Here is a 22,728-nt window from a genome sequence, read left to right as displayed (position 1 = left end):
TCCCTACATGAGTTTGTTAATTTCATCTTCGCCTCCCTGAAGGCGCTGTCAATTTCACCTCCCCTTCCAGGAGTCAAAGATGAAATTAACAAACCCTCTGAGGAGCGATCTCTGCTGGCTCTGTCTTTTTAAACTATGCTTCCCGACTAACATTGCGTCTCCCTACACTTGAGCATCCTTGTGTAAGAGGTCTCATGTAGAGAGACTCTTCGTCTGTTTATTAGTTAAAAAATAAAACAAAGCCAGCAGAGAGTCTTAAAGTACCATAAAATCTAACATTTATTGTGATAGAAGCTTTCATGGATTACAGCTCCCTTCATCAGATGTATCAAATGTGCCCTCAGTTAGGAGATATATAAAATAGATTGAGTATAAGGGGTGGGGGATAAACCGTGGAGCCTAAAGCTAGTGACTTCTTTTCTCCTCTGCAAAGATCAAATATATAACATATAAGTAGTATATTTGACCATTTGCGAGAGTACTAACTGGCAATCATCTTTCTAGCATTGCTATGTTAATTTAACACCTGCAGTGTTAAATTAGCCTTACCTGGTTTTAGTCCTTTAATTCATTGTACAGTTTTTCTGTGACGGGGGGATCCAGAAAGTAGTTGACAGTCTCTGCTCCCCTCCTCCCAGCTGACATTGTGTAATAAAATGATTGTGCTCTCTAGTGATCTATAATCAAGTCCTGCTTGGTTTTCACACGTTTGATTGTTTTAATTGCCCTGTTATTTTTGAGCCTTTATATTGTTCGTAGCTGATCTGAGAACCGTACTTTCTGGTTCCTTGGCAGGATGCAAATCTCAAACAAATGAATATGGGTGGAAATGGATTTTTCAGACAATGATTTTGTAATCGTTCTTTTTAGTATGGAAAGATTAGGTTCCCCAAACACACAATGCCATTGTCTTGCCTTCTCTCGGTAGTCACTGTTGTCTCAGTGATCAGAAAGGCTGGTTTGGTCTGTACTTTAGATAGAATTCCTCTAGAGGCAGGCAATGTAACTTCGTTCTGCTCTCGTAGGAATTGCCTTCCATAATTTTTAGTCAAGAAAAGAGAGAGCCTCCCTTTGCCTCCACTCATTTCACTTGGCTGACAACACCGTAACATCTGGTGGAACGGTTTCTACACAAGAAGGGCTAGAGCTGAAATGAATGTGAGTTGAAAAATGGTGTACCATATTGTAGAGCCAAACTACAAGTGATGAATGACACAGGTTGGACACTTGTCAGCTTCCCTCAAGTTTTGATGGGAAATGTAGGCATCCTGGTCTCGCAGCTCCGATGGCTGTCCAATGGACTTTTCAACTATCACTTGTCCAACATTCTGTCAAGCTGCCTACATTTCCCATCAAAACTTGAGGGAAGCTGACAAGTGTCCAACCTGTGTCAGGCGTCACTTGTAGTTTGGCCCGTAGTCTTCAGAGAGCTGGTCTAAGATATGGGAGACCCAGGTTCAAATCCAACCTCTGCCATCGAAGCTTGCGGGTGACCTTAGGCCAATTACACCCTTTAAGCCTGACCTACCTCACAGGGTTTTGAGGTAAGGCGAACAAAGGAAGCGGCTATGGGACCCCCACTGTGGAGAAAGACAGGGTATAAATGAATAAGCAAATGTAACACTCAGCAAATATTGTACAGATAGAGTTGGAAATGAGAATGTTTTTGAATGTTTGCATTTGAAATTAGAGGGATACTCAGAAATGAAATCTTTCTGTTGAATTCAAAACCCATTGGGTTAAGCTGTAACCTTCCATGTTTGATCATGTTTATACCGACTCCTCTATAAAATAATCCTTAAGTCAAATCTCCATAATATTAAAAAGGCTGACAAAAATAACTGGGAAATGTAAACTTTGGAAAGCACATTATGATTTAAAGAACTTCGGAGAATGTTCCCTCTTCAGCTCTAATTAATTTCTCGTAAGAAATACAATACTAAGTTGAAAGCTGGTTGGGAGCCCCACATTTTGTCTTGGAAGTGCCCCTCCACTACTAAATCAGTAAAAGGATGGGAAAGGGCTGAGTAAATTGAAAGTTTAGTCAGGGATAGGGTTGCCAACCTCCAGGTGGAGACAGGCAATCTTCCAAAGTGACGACTGATCTCCAGATGACAAAGATCAGTTCCCCTGCATAAAATGGCTGGTTTGGAGGGTGATATAATTCCATAAATTATATCACACTGAGGTCCCTCCCCTCCAAACCCTGCCTCCCTAGGCTCCACCCCCAATCTCCAGGAATTTCCCAACATGGAGTTGGCATCTCTATTCAATGAGAATGGATGTTCTCTATGGATGTTCAGAGTTTTGACAAGTCTCAGGACTGATCCTCTGTATTAAAAAAAATGGTTGGAAGTAGTGCCCTTGGTTGTTGTACATGGCTGCCTATTCCATTGAGTAGAGGCTGGTCTGCCCAGTATATCTGAGGACTAAGCTAGAAGTGACGAGTTACACTTGAATGGCAAGTGAATAAACGCATATGTATTCCTCTCTGTTCACTTGCGCTCCACTTGTACTCATGATCGAGTGGAGTGCAGGTGGAGCGCAAGTGAACAGGGAGGAATACATGTGAGGACCAAGCTACAAGTGATGAATGACACTTGAACGGCAAGTGGATTGAGTGGAGCGCAAGTGAACAGGAAGAAATACACTTGCCGTTCAAGTGTCATTCGTCACTTGTAGCTTGGCCCTCAGTCTATTCACTTGCCATTCAAGTGTAACTCGTCACTTCTAGTTTGGCCCTGAGTTAACTTCTAATTTCAGTGGACGGCTTCTTCCCCAAGATTTGTTTGCTTATTATCTGGGCCTTCTTCAGCCTTCTGGCTGGTGATATTGAGTCGCTGCCCTTTTGTTCAGGAAAACGAGCTCGAAAAGTTATTTAACATTAGCATTTGGGGGGGGGGGTTTAAAAAAAGCCTGCTCTCATTTCAAGAAGGTCTTTGCTCTCCCCTCCTCCCAGGAAACACTGTCTAATTACTCAAAGAGTTGCCAGTTGTCTTTCCCTTCAACTCTGACTACAGAGAGTTTGTAGGGGCAAGGGACAGGGAGAGAGAGAAAGAGAAAGAGAGGTGTATCTTATTGTGTTGTATATTAGAACATATTCTATCCACAAAGGTTCTCCGCAGTGTGCCACCGGTGACACTACTTGGTTGGCCTACACATCCCTACTCAATTATCTAACCTCATTGGCATTTGTAAAGAATGTTCCTTCCTGCCTCAAGGCCAAATCTTGACCTACAACTTATCTTTGCTACAAGTGAGTGGTTTTTTTCAAATGTGTTCCAAGAATGGTTGGGATTCTTTGGATGTCAATCAGAGCCTCATCAGTGAGAAAGTGAAAAATAAGGGACAGGCTTCCCAGAAAGAGAGAGTGAAAATACACGTTACTAAGTACCTAGGAATGCTCAAGTGAACCTCATTTCATGTGTCCTCCGATATTCCATGCAGTTGCTCGAACAGTCACACTTCAGTTTTCTCCATGTGAATACATTCACACATGCAATATCAGTTCCTCCTCAACTGCTAAAAGTATCCCAGTTTCCCTCACATCCATTCATTGAAATGCAGATCTTGACACTTTCTCACACCTTAACGAAATGCAAATTGGGAAGTCAAAGGAGCCGACAGTACTTGTTCTCACAGCGAAAACAGAGCTGAATTGGCACACTGCCCTCCAGACTCACTTGCAGATGCAGTCACACAAAGGGAGCTCCTGTGAAAGCGGCATTCACATGCACCAAGCAAGAACAGCCTGCACGTGAATTGAGGACTATGCATACACTTCTGCACTTGAGCATGTCCAGGGTAATTTGTAATGTGTGTTTCCACTCAGAGATCACCCACGATTTCTGGTCTTCTCTGTAGTGGACCAACTAGACTTGTTTTAGGGTCCATACCCATTTCTCACGAGGCAGAGGTAAAGCTGATAAGTCTGGCTGCTGCTCGGCATAATCACCTGTATCCTGAAGAACATGTTCCGGGATCTTCTACAGCACAGAGGTTTTTTGCAGCTGAAGAGCAGGAAAAAAGAAAGGGATTTTAAATAAAATCCACTGCCAAAGTGATAAACCAAAGCATTGTACGATCAGTCCGTATTCTCTGCTATGTACTTCCGAATAACTGTGGTTTAATTCAACAGGTTTGTAAGAGAATTTACAAAACTAGGCAGTTTTTCTTCTCTTCGGATTTTCAGGGTAATGAAAGCCTTAAAAACTGTTTTGGTCAATCCAGGTAAGAAGTCCTGATCTTTGCATTCTCTTGTGTCAGCTACCAATAACCTTTTCCATGCCTCTCCCATCTCCTCTCTCTCCTGTACCTTCTTTTGCTGTCATTAATTTGCTGGCGTTTTCGTCATGGTCTTTTTTTTGTGTGTGTGACTTTCCCTTGTTTGCAGATACATAACTGAATTTGTGGACCTGGGCAATGTATCAGCCTTACGAACATTCAGAGTTCTTCGGGCGCTGAAAACAATCTCAGTCATTTCAGGTGAAAAAACAATATCAGGTTAAACACTTGGGCTGTTCTTGCACTAATATGCACCATTCCTGGGAACAAAGTGCCCTGAGGGTAGCACACAGCGTTAACATCGAGAGGCACTTGATTTGGGAATGGAGAACACATGGAATGGGACCTGTTGGTAGAATACTAAGTCATATGTTTCTCCCCCTGACCCAAACAACATTATTCTTCTTTGGGCATCCAGGGCGTCTGGTGTTCCTAAAATTTACTGGCCCGTAAACAATGCACATGGAATCTTACTTTAAATGTTGCCGTGCTGTCATTTTCGTGCAAATTGAGAATGTTCTGTGAAATTTAGAATTTTTAAAAAAGTACTTAAAAATTTCCCCCCCATGAGAATGGCTTTGTATAAGTTGTAACATGAAAAACAAATAAGATTTAAGGAGGGGGAAGATATGGGTTCATTCTTTAATTTGTCAAAGCTAACCTTGAAACAAAATTGAAAGTGACTACCTATTTTTTTAAAAAATAAATAGAAGGATTCTGAAGGATTCATCCGGTCCTGTCTTCTTATCTGTTGAATTTTATATACATTTCAGCAGAGCTAATAACTCAAAGGATCAGAGCAGTTTCTTAATGAATTGGAGCATCATTTACTAGGAAAGGCTGTAGTATAAACCCCAAGGAATGATTGACAGGTAGTGTTGCCAGCCTCCAGGTAGGGCCTGGAATTTCAACTGATCTCCAGGCACCAGAGATCGTCCCCTGGAAAAACTGGCTGTTTTGGAGGGTGGCTTCTATGGCATTATACCCTATTGAGGTCCCTTCTCTTCCTAAAACCTGCCCTCTCCAGGCTCCACCTCCAGGGGCATAGCTTGGGTTGCCAGCACTGGGGCAACTCTTGGCAGGAGGTGGTGCCCCTGACACCACACACATGTGTGCTTTGCACGTGTGTGCTCCTAGGACTGCGCAATGAAGTCATTTCTTGGAAGTGATGTCATCATGCAGGGCACAGCTGCCTCCCCGGGAGCACTACTATGATTTGAGCTGCTCGCCTCCCCGCCCCTTATCTTGCAGCTCTCCATGGAAGCCGCCCGTGCTGCTGCCACCAGCTCGGTGCACTCCTCGGCCTGCACGGCAGGCAGCCAGGGCACTGTGGGCGGCCTCCCACAGATGTAGCACAGGCTCTCCTCGACACCTAAAAATTATGCACCCAGGGCGACCGCCCCTCTGCCCCCCCGTGCCAGGTCTCTGTCTGCCCCAAATCTCTAGGAATTTCCCAACCCAGAGTTGGTAACCCTACTGCTAGGCTCTGCTTTCATTTCTTTCTTTTTTAAAATTTTTATTGATTTTTGAAATAAGCAGCAAATAGAAAAGAGAGAGAAAGATATAAAGAAGCAAGAAGAGAAGACGAGAAATAGGAAAAAGAAAAAGGAGAAGAAAGATAAATATATCCATAATAGTCTGCTTACAACAATAGGTTCTGCTTTCATTTCAATGGGGTTTTGTGCTAGAGAATCTCTTGGTAAATTGTACCATTTGGGTCTCTCCCCAATGCTTCAGTTTTGGAGGGGGAAAGGATGCAATCGCTGTTTATGTCAACATTTACAACGCCGTCACGTGGATACTTTTGTTAACTATCAATCCATCGAGAAACAGATCACTGATAAAAGATACTCTTGGTGTATCTACGGGCAGGTCTCATTCAGCCTTAGCGTTTATTGTCTCAGACCTGCATGGCAAGGTAGAAAAGATGGCAAAACGACCCCGTGCATGGTAGTTCCTTCCTGTAGGTGATTATCCCGAACAGATGTTGGCAATTACAGGTCAAAAAATAGTCTATAGAGACTGCTTTTAAAAAAGAAAGGGAGGGGGAAAAAATCAACATCCATTTAGGAGATTGGAAGAGTTTTTCACTCCATTAGATGGCAAATGTTCATACTGCGGCACTTGAATTGAAACAAAACACCAAAGCAGCAGCAGACATTATCTGCTCTCGCAGTGCATTTAAGGTATAAATACTGCGGTTTCTGCTGTTGTGTTTTTCAGATGGAAATTGGTACAATGTATGGCTGCTGTGCACCTTGCCCCTAAAGTTGATGGCCACAAAAATAATAATAATACATTTTTAATGGCTCTGGATTTCTTTCTACTTCCCACCCCTAGTGAATGGGAGTGTGTGGACCTCCCTCTTTGCCAGGAATTGTTGCTAATTTTACCAAAACTCTTTTCACTTTCCTTGAGATTCTTCAGGAATGGTTTTATTCATGCGTCCCAACTGGGAAGCAGAATCCTGAGATGGTAGAATAGATTGTGCTGCTTCAGTTTTAGATGATGGGATTGCGTTTATTTTTATAAGGTTTGTTATATAATCACCCTCTCACTGCAAGTAGAAAGCTAGTGCTTCGTGCAGCAGGAAATGGGTTGAGTTTGACTTTTCTTTATAATGTCCTTTTATCATTTTTACCATGAGTGGCAAGACCAAGAATTTCTCAAGCCCCACCACTGGCAAATGGCTCAGCATTGTTCTCCTGCCTGTTCACCCTGCCTCTTTCATGTTTAAGGAAACCTACGGAAGATAAACTTTATGAGGATTCCCAAAATCCTGGAGCCAGCAGGGCACAACGCCTTCTCGACAAAATGTATACATCCTTACATACAAGTGTGAACCTGCAAGGTAGAAATTGGACTGCCAAAGTGCAGCTTATTTGATAGCATTGGGCAGGTCTGTCACCATACATGGATTTTTGTTAGACTGAGAGTCTCTATAGACGAGACATCTTACACGAGGACGCTCAAGTGAAGAGAGACGCAATGTAAGCTGGGAAAGGTAGGTGACAGAGCAGAAGGCTTCCTCGCTTTCACCTCTCTACAAAGAGCCAGGAGATTCACTCCTCGGAGGGTTATTTCTTTCTCCTTTGCCTCCTCGACCCGGAGGTGAAATTAACATAACCTTCAGGGGGGAGGAAAATGGAGAAAAATGTAAATAGAGTTGTGTGAAGTCAAACTGATAAATTCTACATCGTTCTTGTCCTGTTTGTGTGTGGTGCCCTCAAGTCATAGCTGGCTTATGGCGACCCCTGTTGAGATTTTCATGGCAAGAGGCTAACAGAGGCCATTGCCTCCCTCTGCAACCCTGGTCTTCCTTGGAGGTCACCCGTCCAATTACTAACCAAGGCCGACCCTGCTTAGCTTCTGAGATTTGATGAGATCAGGTTCTTCTGGGCTATCCATATATTATTTTCCAAACTTGCTACTTTGCTCTGGGAATTCCTTCAGTACTATAATTACATAGCAAAAGGGAGAGGGTACATCCAATTTTGTTAAAAATTCAACCCTCCAGGGCATTAATTATCCGTTTCACATCAAAGCTTCCGCTCTGATGCTTGTCTTCTGCTTCATACCTTCTACTAGGATTCGTATGTGGTCAACTATTGAGCAATTTCAGTTGCGACCACAACTGAGAAGTAGAAGAACAAGATTTGGGTCCAGTAGCACCTTAAAGACTAACTAGATTTAAATCTTGCTCTTCTACTCTTCTACTACAGACCAACATGGCTATCCACTTGAAACTGAGAAGTAGATCACCATCACTTGCCGGGGAAAATTGGACAACTGAAGTGGAGAGTGAAGGACTAGGCCACACGCCGAATTGTAGGAAAGTAAATGGATCCCTGCCTCCCAAAATTGTAGCAATGGCAGGGGCGGCGCCAGGGTTTCTGGTGCCCGTGGCTGCCCCTATGTGCGCACGCACATAGTGCATGTGCGCGCCCCCTGGACTGCGTGATGATGTCACTGTGTGATGATGCCCTCATGCAGCAAGCCGGCCCCATTGGCCGGCGGGTGGCTGGGACAGCACACGGAGGCTGCCTGCGCTCCCAGTCAGGCACGGCTGGTGGCTGGGGAGGTTCTGCATGCTGCCCCGAACGCCTGCTGTGCCTGGCCCATGGCTGCTGTGCCCAGACAGGGGTGTGTGTTGGTGGCGGCGGGGGCGGCAGCTTCTTCCCCTGGCACCCCTCAGGCACCTCAGGGCCTGCGGCACCTGCCTCAATTGTGGCACCAGCCCTGAGCAATAGCAACAATCTCATAATTACCTCCTTGCAGCATTTAATGTAAATAGAGTTGCGTGAAATCCAACAGATCAATTCTCCATCATATTCACATCCTGGTAACTTCCTTCAACGTTCCTACTAATGTTTTGCCTAAGTGGAACCTCCAAATTTATTCCCTCAAAATTCCTCCTAAGGTTTCAGCTGAATCTCACTTCGGGTTGAAATCGTAGCAAATTCTAGTTCTGGGGTGGGCGTGAGGAAAGCAGAGATGCCTCCAGAAGAAAGGCGTGAAATGGTGCTCTTCATCTGAGGAAGGCCAACCGGTGATTTATGATTAGAGATGCAGATTATACCAAAAGCAGAATTCAAAGCAAATGAGGAACTTCCTTTGGCTGGTTCCACACACATTGGGTAATGCACTTCCAATGCACTTTAGCTATCATTTGGAAGTGGAGTTTTTGTTTCACATTCGAAAAATTCAGTTCCAAATGATCTCTAAAGAGGATTGGAAGTGCATTATCCAACATGATCTGATCAACCTCAAGGGGAACCAAAAGAGTTTTGGTCAATCTAGTGGAATTTTACAAGAAGAGCTTCAGAAATCCCTGAATGTGAACCTGTCAACAGGGGGGAGAAAATCCTGACAAGTGGATGTATTTGTCAAGACTGCAGTTCATTCTATTGCTAACAATGCCATGTGCTCATTGAAATCCATAAGTATTTCTGTATGTGCCTGCACCTAATGCAGATGGACAGACATCTGGCATTCAGGCGTTCAGGAAAAAATAAGTCTCATATAAAAAATGTGATTAGCCAAGGTGCTAGCTAATAATGCAGAGAACTAATCACAGTCTTGTCGAAGAAATGGGCATGAAGCATTTGATGCATACGACAGGTAATTGCTAACATCTGGTACGGGTGCCACAAATTGTAATACTAGTGATAATGCCTTTGATTTCCGTGAAGTGGTCTTGAGAACGTTCACTGATTCTCAGTGCTTGGTGTTGCTTGCTATTTCTACATTTTTTTAATTAAAAAAGTGGCTTCTAATTTGTGGTGGGGAGGCAGATTATGAGCACAATTCACCAAGGAGCCTTCTTGCACACGCTAACCATTGGAGGTCTCGTTCATCTCAATGGAGCTTGTGTAGAACTTCCCTGGAGAGATGCATCCAACGGGATTAACTTTTGACAAAATCGTAAGGCGTTTGACTCTGCTAACATTAATAGTGTGATGTGTAACGCGTTAACTGGTGCACCAAAATAATGACTGCCCACCCCACCCCAGGATAACCTTTATCAGCCAATGCAAAAGACCAAGGCCAGGTACTGCCTTGTTTACTGCATGTGTTTGAGGGCCAAGCTCCACAATTTGCCCAACGCATGCTGGGTCACAGGTGTGTGCCAGCATACATTAGGGGAACTCTACCCTAAAAAGTGTTTATTCATTTGGCACTGCAAGGGGGAGGAAGAGCTTCCGATTTCCCTCTCGCCCTGCTTTCGCCAACGGAAATGGAAACGTGGGGAGCTTGCTTGCCAGCTGGAGCTTGATAAATTCTCTGTATTTTGATGTATCCAGCAAGCGATAGTCCCATTGCGAGTCGATTGGGCCTGGCCTGGTGGGTTGCCAACTGTGCAGGCATAGACTACAACTCCCCCATGCGTTGCTTCCCATGAAAACACCTTGGCCTGCCTGGATTCTGCAGACATTCCTTCTGCGTAATTTCTCCTGGCTCTTGCATGCAGGCGCACACATGCACATCTACCTTTCCCATTAGGGTTGCCAGCCTCCAGGTGGTGGCTGGAGATCTCTCGGAATTATGACTGATCTCCAGGCAACAGAAATTAATTCCCCTGGAGAAAATGACTACTTTGGAGGGTGAACTGTATGGCATCATACACCACCGAGGCTCCTCCCCTCCCTGAACCGCACCTTTTCTAGGCTCCACCCCCCAAATCTCCAGGAAATTCCCAACCCATGGGAAGTTCTTACCCAGCCAAAAGGACTCTGCTAAGACAAGTTTAAAGTGTATCTTTGGCCTAAGGAGCCTTCCTCTGACATAAGTAGTTCTTCCTCCAGTGTGAGCTGCCATTGTCAGAGGGAGACTGGAAGTAGGCCTCAAACTTTGCTCAGCAGAGTGGCTAGATACAAGCTGCTGCCTGCGTTCAAGGAGACAGTCACAGTTCTGTTCCCCATCTTAGCCATTTTAACTGTCTTTCCATGAACAATGAGATGTCCAGATGTGATTTGCACACAGACCCCTTTCCCCCATTCTACTCCTGCATCCTCCAAGCAGGAAATCCTGGAGAACCAAAGTAGAAAAGGACCGATGAAAAAGATGCCTGTGACTTACGTATGTACCTTTGCTCTTTACGCTGGGAGCCCAAGAGCTGTTTTCGGCAAGCCCAAAAGTTTTGGTTCTCATTCAGTGACATTTCTCCCCTTCCAAACAGCAGAGTCTTGTACTCTGTCACCATCCACTTTCTAAAAATTCCAGATTCAAAAGCACGATGTGGTCTGAAAAACAGCACCTTAGGCCACATAAAGACCCCGAATGAAAGCTTTTCATTCCCCTCTCCTCCAGCCACTCCAAAACCCTCAATGACAATTCAAGAGGTCGTTTGAGGTTGCCGTTTTTTTTTTTACGGTTCTGCGGCTGTGCCTTTAATAAAAATTAAGCAGGCTGAAGCTAAAGCTTCGCCTGCCTTGTTTGCATGGCACAGGATGCAATTTAAAGGGAGAGGAGCAGGGCCAGTAAAAAAGCTGGCGACTCAAGGCACGATCTAGCCATTTAAGCACTTTTGTCAACTCACTGACTGCAGTGAGAAGGGTTGGGGCATGTGGTCAGGCCTCCCCCGGAAACCAATAAGATCTGAAAAAAGCTGAATCGTAGAGTCCGCTGCCCCACGATTCAGAGACGCACAAGCAAAATGAATGTAAGCAAAAATCAAATGTGGCTTGAAGCCCGCTCCTTACCTGTGCCATGGTATTTGAAAACACAGGTTTGTTTAGGTCAGTATTGTCTACCATGGCTGGCCGCAGTTCGCCAGGGTCTTAAGGGAGTGGAGTTGCCAACCTCCAGGTGAGGCCTGGATATCTCTCAGAGTTACAACTGACCCCCAGACTACAGAAGAAAATGGCTGCTTTGGAAGGTGGACTCTATGGCATTATACCCCACTGAGATCCCTCCCCTCCTCAAACTCCGCCCTTTTCATGCTCCAGGAACTTCTCAATCGAGAGTTGGCAACCCTATAAGGATGTCTTTCTGAGGATGCTGAGAACTGAGCCTGGGACCTTCTACATGACAAGCAAATGCTCTACCACTGAGCTGTGGCTGCATCCAATCCTAGAGAGGCAGTGAAAAGATTAGGGTTGGCAAGAAGCCTGGAGAAAAATGCCCTCTTCTTATGACTGAGGCTTATTGAAATTGGCAGTTGAAGCTTTTTCTGGCATGGCTGTTAAATAACATCATCTTTTAAATAGCACCCCATTAAGCCTCAGCCCTGGCCTGGATAGCCCAGGTGAGCCTGATCTTGTCAGATCTCAGAAGTTAAGTAGGGTCGGCCTTGGTTAGTAATTGGATGGGAGACCTCCAATGAAGACCAGGGTTGCAGAGGCAGGCAATGGCACACCACCTCTCTTGCCATGAAAACCCCACCAGGGGTCACCATAAGTCAACTCTGATTTGAGGGCTCTCTCTACCAAGCCTCTATTAAAGGGGCAGGGTATATTTCTCCAGGCCTGTTGGCAATCCTACTTGTAGTACAAAAGGTAAAGGTAGTCCCCTGTGCAAGAGCCCCGTGGCGCAGAGTGGTAAGCTGCAGTGCTGCAGCCCAAACTCTGCTCACAACCTGAGTTCGATCCTGGAGGAAGCCGGGTTCAGGTAGCCGGCTCAAGGTTGACTCAGCCTTCCATCCTTCCGAGGTCAGTAAAATGAGTACCCAGTTTCCTGGGGGTAAAGTGTAGATGACTGGGGAAGGCAATGGCAAACCACCCCGTAACAAAGTCTTCCAAGAAAACGTCATGACACGATGTTTCCCCATGGGTAAGTAATGGGTCAGGCACAGGAGGCTACCTGTACCTTTACCTTAGTCCCCTGTGCAAGCACCAAGTCATTACCCATGGGGGGACGTCACATCACAATGTTTTCTTGGCAGACTTTTTACGAGGTGGCTTGCCATTGCCTTCCCTCCTTGTAGTACCTAGATTTAAAACAATAACAAAAACACACTTGGTTTGTATGCAGTAGTAGATTCTGTGCTCTTAGATTAGAGAAAGTTCTGCTCAAACTGCATAGAAATCAGAATTGCCATTATGACATCCATAAGTATGTTGCCCCGCATATTTTGCCCCTCCTTTTAAAAAAGAAGAGCATTACAGATTTATGACCTAAGAACTACAATTTCAATAATTCTTTTAGAATGATGTTTCTGTTTTTTAAAAATGATGGTGGCTGGTCTACCCCACCAAAGCGATAGAGCTCCATTTTTTTTTCCTCCGAGATGATGCACAGCGGCAAACAAACATACACCCTTACCCCTACCCTGTGATATTTGCAATACCAGGTAGGCAGTGAAAATAGAATGCAGACCTCTGCATGGAGCTGGTATGTTGTCTTTCCCTTGGTGGGCCGCACATTATGTAGTCCTGGTAGTGTAAGCTCAGATTCTGTATATGAAAGGGGGAAAAAAGGATCAAAACTGAAATGTTCTGATGGAGGAGATTAAATATGAAAAAATCCAACACAGAGAGGATTATCTTTCTATTTAAAAATCATAATAACTGGATGAATAGAAACACACTTTGAAAACGGCCCTTAAAATTAGCAACATTAGGGTTGACTCTATGCTGGCGAGCAATTGTTTTTGAAAACAATATAAAAATGCATTTAACTTGTTCCCATGATTGATTTTTACTCACTTTTGCAAGGATGGGATCGTTCTTTAATCCCTGACTGATTACAAGGCGGCTTCAATGGCAGCGCATAAGGCTGCGATGATTGCTTGCAACCTATGATAAGAGATCTGGCATATTAATGCGGTGATAGAAGTAATACAGGGTCTGACACACAGCCTGGTCCTGGATAGCATCTGGCAAGCCCCTTTCATGTTGCTTGCTGACAAGGAAAAGGGTTGTGGTTTAGTTGCATCCCCCGGTGATACCCATATCTGAGCAGCTGGGGAAAAATAAACGTTTGTTCATGTAGGTTTTGTAGGAAATAGGCTAGCCCAAGGTATTCATACTGTTTAGGGTATATCTGGTCTGGCTGATTTTGGTGTGGCTTGTATTGAAAGAAAATGTGTACCTTTTACAGTACAGAATAAGTTGCTCATCTCCCCCCAACTAGCACTTTTGTTTGTGAGTTCCGTCACATGGAGGTAGCCGTGTTAGTCTGTAGTAGCAAAATAGTAAAGAGTCCAGTAGCACCTTTAAGACTAACCAACTTTATAGTAGCATAAGCATGCGTGCATCTGTTAAATGCATCTGATGAAGAGAGCTGTGGTTCTCGAAAGCTTATACTACAATAAAGTTAGTTAGTCTTAAAGGTGCTACTGGATTCTTTACTATTTCACATGGAGGTTATTGCCTAATTATTCAGATATTAAGCTTCTCATGATATCCCTTGTTTATGTTTCAACAAACATGATGCCTGTTATGTATCAGGAAGAGAAGTCCACTCAAAATGTACATAACCATCAAGAACATTATTTTAACCACAAAGATGCATCAGGAGGAAATAGAGTTACCACATGCCTTCTGGGGGCAGGAGATTTCTAGCCACCAGCAGGCTTTTCTCATTGGCAGTCCAGCAGCCGGCAGAAGAAAGAACAATTTTTTTAAGATGGCCATGTGGGATGGCATGATGTCATTTCCAAGAAAACCCAGAAGTTAGGTTATTCTCTCTAGGAATTACTAGAAACTCTATGGTAAAACCTAGAGGGGACTGATGTCACTTCTGGGTTTTCTGTGGAAGTGAGATCAGGCCTCTCTTGGGATTGCTCAAAACTCCATGGTTTTACCATAGAGTTTCCAACAGTTCCTAGAGAGATCTGACATTGCTTCCAGGTTTTCCCAGAAGTGACATCATGCCATTGCTGATGGCTGCTCCCCGTCCCTGCCTCACATAGCTTCATGCCAGGCCAAGTCTGGCAACTCTACAAGTAAACTTGAATTGAACTGGCTGCTAGCAGAAGTCAAATTAACTGAAAGGTGAAATCGTTCTAGATAAGAGTCATGAGATTTGACTTCACGTTACAAAGTCCCAGGGTTTGCTTGTGAATGGCAGAAGGATTTTGCATCAGACGTTCTACGGGAGTTTTGTGCCTCTCAGATGAATGCCAGTCCTATTCTGCTTACAACCACAGTGTTCAGGGAAATGGGGCTTCAGCCTCCCCCCCACCATATCATTTTTGCATCTTCAAATGGCCCTGTCAATCTGCTGTTGGTTCCACTGCAAAATTACATTACTTATGTGGCTACATGTAATTTTCTCAGTGGTGCCAATAGTGGGTCCCTGGAGCAATTTGAGGGTGTGAAACTTATTGTGGTGTAGCGGGGACCCCGTGCCATGGGCACGATGACCTGGCATGCACCCGGAAGACACAATTCCTATTGTACATCTGGCACCATGTTCTCATGTCATCCATCCGAGACACCTTGAATTCCACCGCTTTTCAGTAATTCCAGCACTTTCTATTCTTGCAAGCAAGAAAGGCCGATATACACCACTACATCCTCATCCCAGTCTGTTTGTCGCTTTCCCCCCTCAAAAAGGAACGGCCCTTGGAATATTCTAAAGAGATAGGCAATTCATAAATGTTATGTAAAACATTTATGACAATTTTATGCACTTACCCATTTCTGTCCAATTCTTTTTTTTTATTATTGAGTGAGTGACCTTGCACTCCCTTAGCTAATGCATAAACCCTGGAAACATCTTAATGCATCGACTTCAGATGGGTGAAAAGATGTGCTGGTATATTTGTGCTTGTGTGGTGCTATTATTTAAGAAATGGTAATACTGCAGTCCTGAGAACGGAACTCGTGGACGAATGCAGGAACCAGGAAAACGGAGTGACACCAGTATTTAAAAAATTTCGGCAGCGGCCTCTAGTCTAGACATCCCTTTAGAAAAACATCGGAATGGATTTCTAATGGATGAGCTCACTGGCAGTTCTGTTCTCTGTTAAATGTCATTAGATGGCCGGTATATAGTCAGGCCTTGTTCCTATGAGAATCCATGGGAATGTTCCCTTAAGACAGAAGAGAGCCATTTTGGTGTAGTGGTTAAGAGCAGCAGGACTCTCATCTGGAGAGCCAGGTTTGATTCCCCACTCCTCCGCTTGAAGCCAGCTGGTGACCTTGGGCTAGTCACAGTTTCTAGGAGCTCTCTCAGTCCCACCCACCTCACAGGGAGATTGTTGTGAGGATAATAATAACACATTTTGAGAGCCAGTTTGGTGTAGTGGTCAACAGCGGCAGGACTCTCATCTGGACAGCCAGGTTTGATTCCCCACTCCTCCGCTTGAAGCCAGCTGGGTGACCTTGGGCTAGTCACAGCTCTTTCAGAGCTTTCTCAGTCCCACCCACCTCACAGAGTGATTGTTGTGAGGATAATAATAGCATACTTCGTAAACTGCTCTGAGGGGGAATGTTTAGCAGCAGTGAGGGAGTCAGGGGGAATGCTGTGGAACGGAGTTCTGGAACTTCTTGAAAATGGTCACATAGCTGGTGGCCACGGCCCCGGATCTCCAGACAGAGGGGAGTTTAGATTGCCCTCTGCGCCGCAGTGCCGAGGGCAATCTCAACTCCCCTCTGTCTGGAGATCAGGGGGCGGGGCCACCAGCCATGTGACCATTTTCTCCATGGGCAACCCACTGAGTTCCACCACCTCTTTTCCCAGAAAAAAAGCCCTGCTTATAAGACTAACAAATTTTGTGGTAGGGTATGAGCTTTTGAGAGTCACGTGAGCTGTGACTCACAGAAGCTCATACCCTACCACAAATTTTGATATAGGTGCTACTGGACTCTTGCTCCTTCCCACTGCTAGACTAACACAGCTAACCATCTTGATCAGACCTGGACAGGTAATCCTAACCAAAGAGTTAGAGACGTCAGGGCACTCTGTTTACTGCTCTGACTGCCCTTTGATATGTAGATTGATATTATCAGGATTTCCTCCTCCTGACTTCCTCCTTCTCACCTCTTCGTGGCATTGTTCCAGGCAACACCTCTCTCCTTTTTCTCTCTCCATCTTGGCAGCTTGGATGCAGACCTGGTTCTGCCATCCATGTCCATCCTTAGACTATATAGGTAGTTATGATCTGTCTTGCCTCCTTTCCTGTCAGAGTATGGAGTTCCTACAATAAAGAACTCTTACTTTTCTAAATATAAAGCAAGTGTGTGATTTATTATTTTCTCTCCTGCACTCACACACCAGCCAGCAGAACGCCCTCACAACCACCTATAATCACGCTTCCTATGCCAAATGATAGACTCTGCTAATAGCCCAAACATGAAATCCTTTAATTAGGTTTCTGGGGCATACATAATGATTTATTTATCAGTAGTTAGTTTGCCATTTTCACATAAAGGATGCTGGAGGAGCAAGACCCCAAAAGGAGAATCTGGAAACAGAGACATAGAGCATTTGGTAAATCCATAGTTCCTAGTTAAGCATAGACATACATGTTTTTGTTGTACTGTTCTCCCAACGCTTTTCAGATCAGTTTGCCTGCTGAGAAACCTGGGCACATTGACCATGGAATAATTGTATGTTGCAATCTCAGGTCAGGTTCTATGTTGTACAGCCCAACTGTCATCCCTCACAAATAGGCTTACCATTTGCCCAGTTATGGTGGCTAAACGCCCATTTGACCACAGCTTCTCTCAGTGGCAGAGGGAGAGAAATAGAGGGGGGAAAGACTCTGGCCTAGTTGCTGGCATGTCACTACCGGGCACAAACCAGAAGTAGCAATGGCAGCTCTAGGAATTACCATAGAGCAGGGGTGGCCAAACTGTGGCTCGGGAGCCACATGTGGCTCTTCTACACATATTGTGTGGCTCCCGGAGGTCTCTGAGTATCGCCGGGACCATAGAGTTTATTTTCGTTTATTTCCCTCCCTCCCTTTCCTCCCTTTCCTACTTTTTCCCCATGTCTTTCCCTCCCTCCCTTCTTCTTTCTTTCCATGTCTTTCCCTCCCTTTTCTTTTTTTCCTTCTTTCTTTCCATATCTTTCATATTTTCAATAAAAAGGTTGGGGTTGCCAGGTCTGACTCAGAAAATACCTGGGGACTTTGGGGGTGAAGCCTAGCAAGGATGTGACATCACTTTTGTGATGTCACTTCCAAGTTAAAAGTCAGGTGATGGTTCGTCCCAAGCTCCACCCCTTTTGATGATGTCACTACCAGTATACTGCACCCAAACCCCACCCCTTCCTATGATGTCACTTTCAGGACACTCCCCAAACCCACCTCTTCATCTGAAGTCACTTCAATGCATCATGTCTTGCGACTCTCAAACATCTGATGTGGCTCTTACATTAAGCAAGTTTGGCCACCCCTGCCATAGAGTTTTCAAGTTATGTGATCCATTGTCTAGAACTACCATTGTCATGTCTAGGTTGTACTTCCAGGTTGCCAACATCACACATACCCTATTTCCCGCTCCCACGGTGCCAGGCTTGGCCTGGTAATGCCACACACAAACTGAGCATGCTCCTTAAATACAACCCACCTTCTTCTTTCAGGGAAGGGGGCATAGCTGAATGGTAGAGCAAATGCTTTGTATGCAGAAGATCTCAGATTCAATCCTAGGCATCTTAAGTCAAAAGGACCAGATGGCAAATGTTGATAAAGACCTTTTGAGACCCTGGAGAGTCACTGCCGCTCAGGTAGACACCACTCAAGAGACAGAGATTTCTGGCCATGGAGAAGAACCTCCCCCCTCCTGCTGCTGCCCATAATGCTACTTCTGGGGTTCAGTGGCTCTGGTGGAACAGTTTTGGGACACATTGGGTTCACAATGTTATTGTCAGTATGAACTAGAAGAGATGTCAACGCTTTGGGGGCAACGCTCTATCTTGTCCCCCAAACTCTAATATTACCACAGAGTTTCAGGCGAATGCTAAACTGTTCCCCTAACGCATTGACATTACTTCCAGTTTTTGCTGGAAGTCGGGTTGCCGGCTCTCCCTGGCAACTGGCAGGAGGCGGTGAGTAGATGCTGGCAGTCACTGGGCTCGATCTTCATGCATGTGTACTACAAACAAGCACTCTCAGCCAGTACACAATGATTTCATTTCCAGAAGTGGCATAATTGCACTGGTCATGGGAGTGCTCCCACATTATATGCAGGGCTGATTCTTTAAGAATTGGCCTGTTTGGGGCCGAAATTGGAAGTGATGTCATTGTTCTGGCTAGAAATATGCCTGCTGCTGCCCGTTTGTCAGGTTGCCTGTTGGTGGCGGGCAATCACTGAGTGACTTCGCTCCTCCCACCAGTGATTAGCAGTCAGAGGGGAAAATTGCTGGGAGTTTGTCTGCCACTTGCGGGCATCTGGCAAGCCTAACTGGAAGTGACATCATGGCACAGGAGATGGAAACGCCAATTTCCTCCCCATTTCTCCTCCACTTCCTTAGTACGCAGTGGCACTGGGCTTCCAGCAGGATGTTTCCTTCAGAGCTATACCCAGAAAACACCCAGGCCGAAGGACAACATGAGGGGGAGCCTGAGGTTTGCAGCCAGAGGGAAGAACTGGTGAAAATCACCTCCCGCCCATCCCATTAGCAGAAATTGCTGGATCCCAGCCCATAGGGCAAGTTTTGTTTTGGTTCTAAAGTACCTCCACTGCCTCTCTGACACATAAAAATACAACCTTAGGAGATGTCAAAAACCACGAACCTTTTCCTGCCGAGTGCTTAAATGCTAAAAGAAAAGCAGAATTTTGCACAGCACAAAGTTGGATGCATTTCAGAAACTGAACCCAATATTTTGAAATCTGAATTTCTGAAAAATTCAGCGTCCTAAATATCAAGTTTCTAAGGTGCAAATGACAGGTTTAGAGATGGGGAAACAGAACTTTGTATGTTGTGACTCAGAATCCTAACACTCACTCTTCTCTCCCCAGTGGGAAATTTATTTAAAATACAGTTTAAAATGTGGATTTCTTGTTCCCTCCTAATCTTTTGGTTCACTATGTCAGTTCGTGTTCCATGTCCCAACATTAACATATGATATAAATGTCATTTATGTAAACAAACACCCGGTCTTATAGACTTGGAGCAAACCTGTTATACAGTTCTTTCATCTTCCTACAAAGTTTGATATAATATTAAATAAACTTAAACATACGTATATGGTTAGCAATACCTTGGCCGTTTCCACAGTACTTACCTTCATCCGGAACGTTGCAAAAGAAATGCGGAAGATAGTCTTCTTGCGCGAGTTTTGCACGACATCGTGCCAAACTCGCACAAGAAGATGCTATCTTCCGTGTTTTTTTCACGACATTCCACAGCGTTCCGGACGAAGGTAAGAAATGTGGAAGCGGCCTGTGTTAACTAATATCTATTGCACTCATAGAATTAGTCATTCTTTGTTGTCTCCCACTTAAATTTAAACTTTTTAAAAAATCTTGGTCTACTTTAAAACTCCTCATCAACTCAAGTCCCAAATGCGTGAGGACTGAATACTTAGCACTCCAATTTTAAAAGAACTGCAAGATCCTACCCACATCATAAATAGCTAAAATCCCATTGGTTAGAATGGATCTGAATCTTATCAAATAAGAAGAATGTGTCTCCGTAAAAAAGAAACCTTGCTAGTGTTACTGAATCCCGTTTCTTGCCCTCGAATTTCTACCAATATTTTGCTTGAACAGGACCTTACAAATTTGTCTGGGATGATACTTTAGGTAAAATTTTGCAGGAATCCTACTTATGCCATGCATTCGCAGCTTGAACTTTTCATGGCGGGGAGGGACGTTTTAGATATTATCTCTATGCTCGAGTAAGCTTTTGAATTCACATAGGTCTTCCGCCTCACAGCCTTTCACAGCTCAGTCCATAATCCTCTGACCTTTGTCTCTCTAGGTCTGAAGACCATAGTCGGTGCCCTAATCCAGTCCGTTAAAAAACTAGCCGATGTGATGATCTTGACAGTCTTCTGCTTGAGTGTTTTTGCCCTCATTGGTCTCCAGCTCTTCATGGGAAACTTGAGACACAAATGTGTCAGAAACCACACCGAGTTTAACAGCACCAACGGCACCTTCGTTTCAGACCAGAAGACTTGGGAAACCTTGGATGATTTTCTCAACGATCAAGGTAAACAATTCTCCTGTCCAGATTGGTTCATATGCTTAAATACATGAACATGGGGGAATTTTAAAAATCCGCACAGTGCCTCAGTAGAAAGCTATGAGGTTTCTGCTAAGAAATCTCTAACATTGCAAGAAAAAATAGAAAAGGCAAGCAATATTTTCATTTTTTCCCCTGAAAAACTGGTGGGCATGGTGGCTGAAGCTGCTTTCTTTCAAGATATAGTCCATTTTCACACGTCTTTCCCCCCTCGTGCAAAATTGCACAAAACTCACAGAATGACAGCATCTTTATGGTGCGATTTCCTGTCATGACTGCATTTCATGGCATGATTGCTGATGTCATCAGTCCACGAAACGGAGTCATGATGGGAAATCATGCCACGAAGATGCCGTCGTTCTATGAGTTTTGCGAAATTTTGCACAAGAAGGAAAGATGTGTGAAAACGGCTATAGTGCAGAGGAAGGTTTTTTTGGCCTAATTTTTGCTTGCGGTTTGGTAGGGGGGATTTGATGCAAATATTGTAACCTTTGGAGAGTTGGTAGTGGATTAAAGGTTAATAACCATCACTGTGCAAAATCACTCGTTGAGAAGCTGGATCTGCTAAACTTGGCAGGTGTTGTTAGCCTTGCTGTTGTGCTTTGTGTATTGGAGAAAAACCTTTCTTTGTCTTATGCTGTGGCGCAGTCATTAATAAGAAATGAGGGGTCTTACTGGGCAAGCTAGCTGTTCCAAGCCCCTTGAATGCAACACCCTGCCCATTTGCCAACTGAAAATTTGGTTTGCCTGGTCCGCCAGAGTTTTTAAGGTTTTTTGGGAGAAGGAATAGTTTCCCTGTGGTAATGACTTGTAGCCAATGATACTTCCTCCCCCCCCCCCGCATTACACACTGCTGATGCGAGAGTGATAAATGGCAATTTCACCCCCACCTCTCCTCACTGCACCTTGACCTGAATAGCCCAGGTGAGCCTGATCTCGTCAGATCTCAGAAGCTAAGCCGGGGTGGCCTTGGTTAGTAATTGGATAGGAGATCTCCAGTGAAGACCAGGGTTGCAGAGGCAGGCAATGGCAAACCACCTCTGATAGTCTCTTGCCATGAAAACCCCACCCGGGGTCGCCATAAGTCAGCTATGACTTGAGGGCACTCTCGACCACCACCCTCCTCACTGCAGCCTCTCGAATCATGAGGCCGTTCACCCACAATCACCCCAGGGATAAGCTTTCCAACAGTTGGTTTAAGGGGCAGAGAGAAAGATGCAGGAAAACTCCATGGTCCTACTATTAGCAATTTCTTGTATCCTAGCCAATGTTGTCTGGGAAGTGTGGGGCTGCAGGCTTGCTTGTTAGAGCTTCAGAAAGCATTGTTGTAATCCAAAGTCTCCCTGCAGCTACAACAATATCATTTTTCCTGAGGCTAGTTTTATTCCATCCACCATATTTACTTATGTTATTTTTAGTCTGCCTTTCTCACTGGGACTCAGAGCGGACTACACAGAGTAAGTCCATACAGGCAACAAGACGGGCATCCAATAAACAGTGCAACAGGATTTGTACTGTAGAGATCTGGAACCCAAATTCTGACAACAGAACCAAAGCAAAGCATAAATAATAATATGATGCCTTAAACCATGCAAAAATTGCATAGTAGGATCCTACTTACAGGAAGAGGTAGCACAAGCTAGACCCAGTAGCATAGGCCGCAGTCCCTAAACCTGTACCCAAGTAGCTTTCTAAACTATTGTGTAAAGTACAACACTATTACCTGCACATCTGGTGAGATTTAATGAAAAAGGCACGGGTTATAATTATCTTAAATACATAAAAACCAGCAAGCAAAAGCGAGTGTTGCAGTTCCAGCAAAAACATAAAGCTTCAACACACACGCCAAAAAAAACCCATTAG

The 22,728-nt window shown here is 44.5% G+C and overlaps 1 protein-coding gene across 2 annotated transcripts in view; it reads left to right on the top strand.

Moving 5' to 3' along the window:
- Positions 1–22,728, top strand: part of SCN5A (sodium voltage-gated channel alpha subunit 5) — a 306,477-nt gene that overhangs the window by 45,489 nt on the left and 238,260 nt on the right. For both annotated transcript variants that reach the window (XM_054990894.1, XM_054990895.1), the window contains exons 5-6: positions 4,394–4,485; positions 20,602–20,832. In XM_054990894.1, the coding sequence (XP_054846869.1) occupies positions 4,394–4,485; positions 20,602–20,832 (323 nt within the window). The remainder of the gene's footprint in view (positions 1–4,393; positions 4,486–20,601; positions 20,833–22,728) is intronic.

This window comes from Eublepharis macularius, chromosome 11, assembly GCF_028583425.1.
Source record: "Eublepharis macularius isolate TG4126 chromosome 11, MPM_Emac_v1.0, whole genome shotgun sequence".
Taxonomy (NCBI): Eukaryota; Metazoa; Chordata; class Lepidosauria; order Squamata; family Eublepharidae; genus Eublepharis; species Eublepharis macularius.
This window is presented reverse-complemented; position numbering and strand designations above follow the sequence as displayed.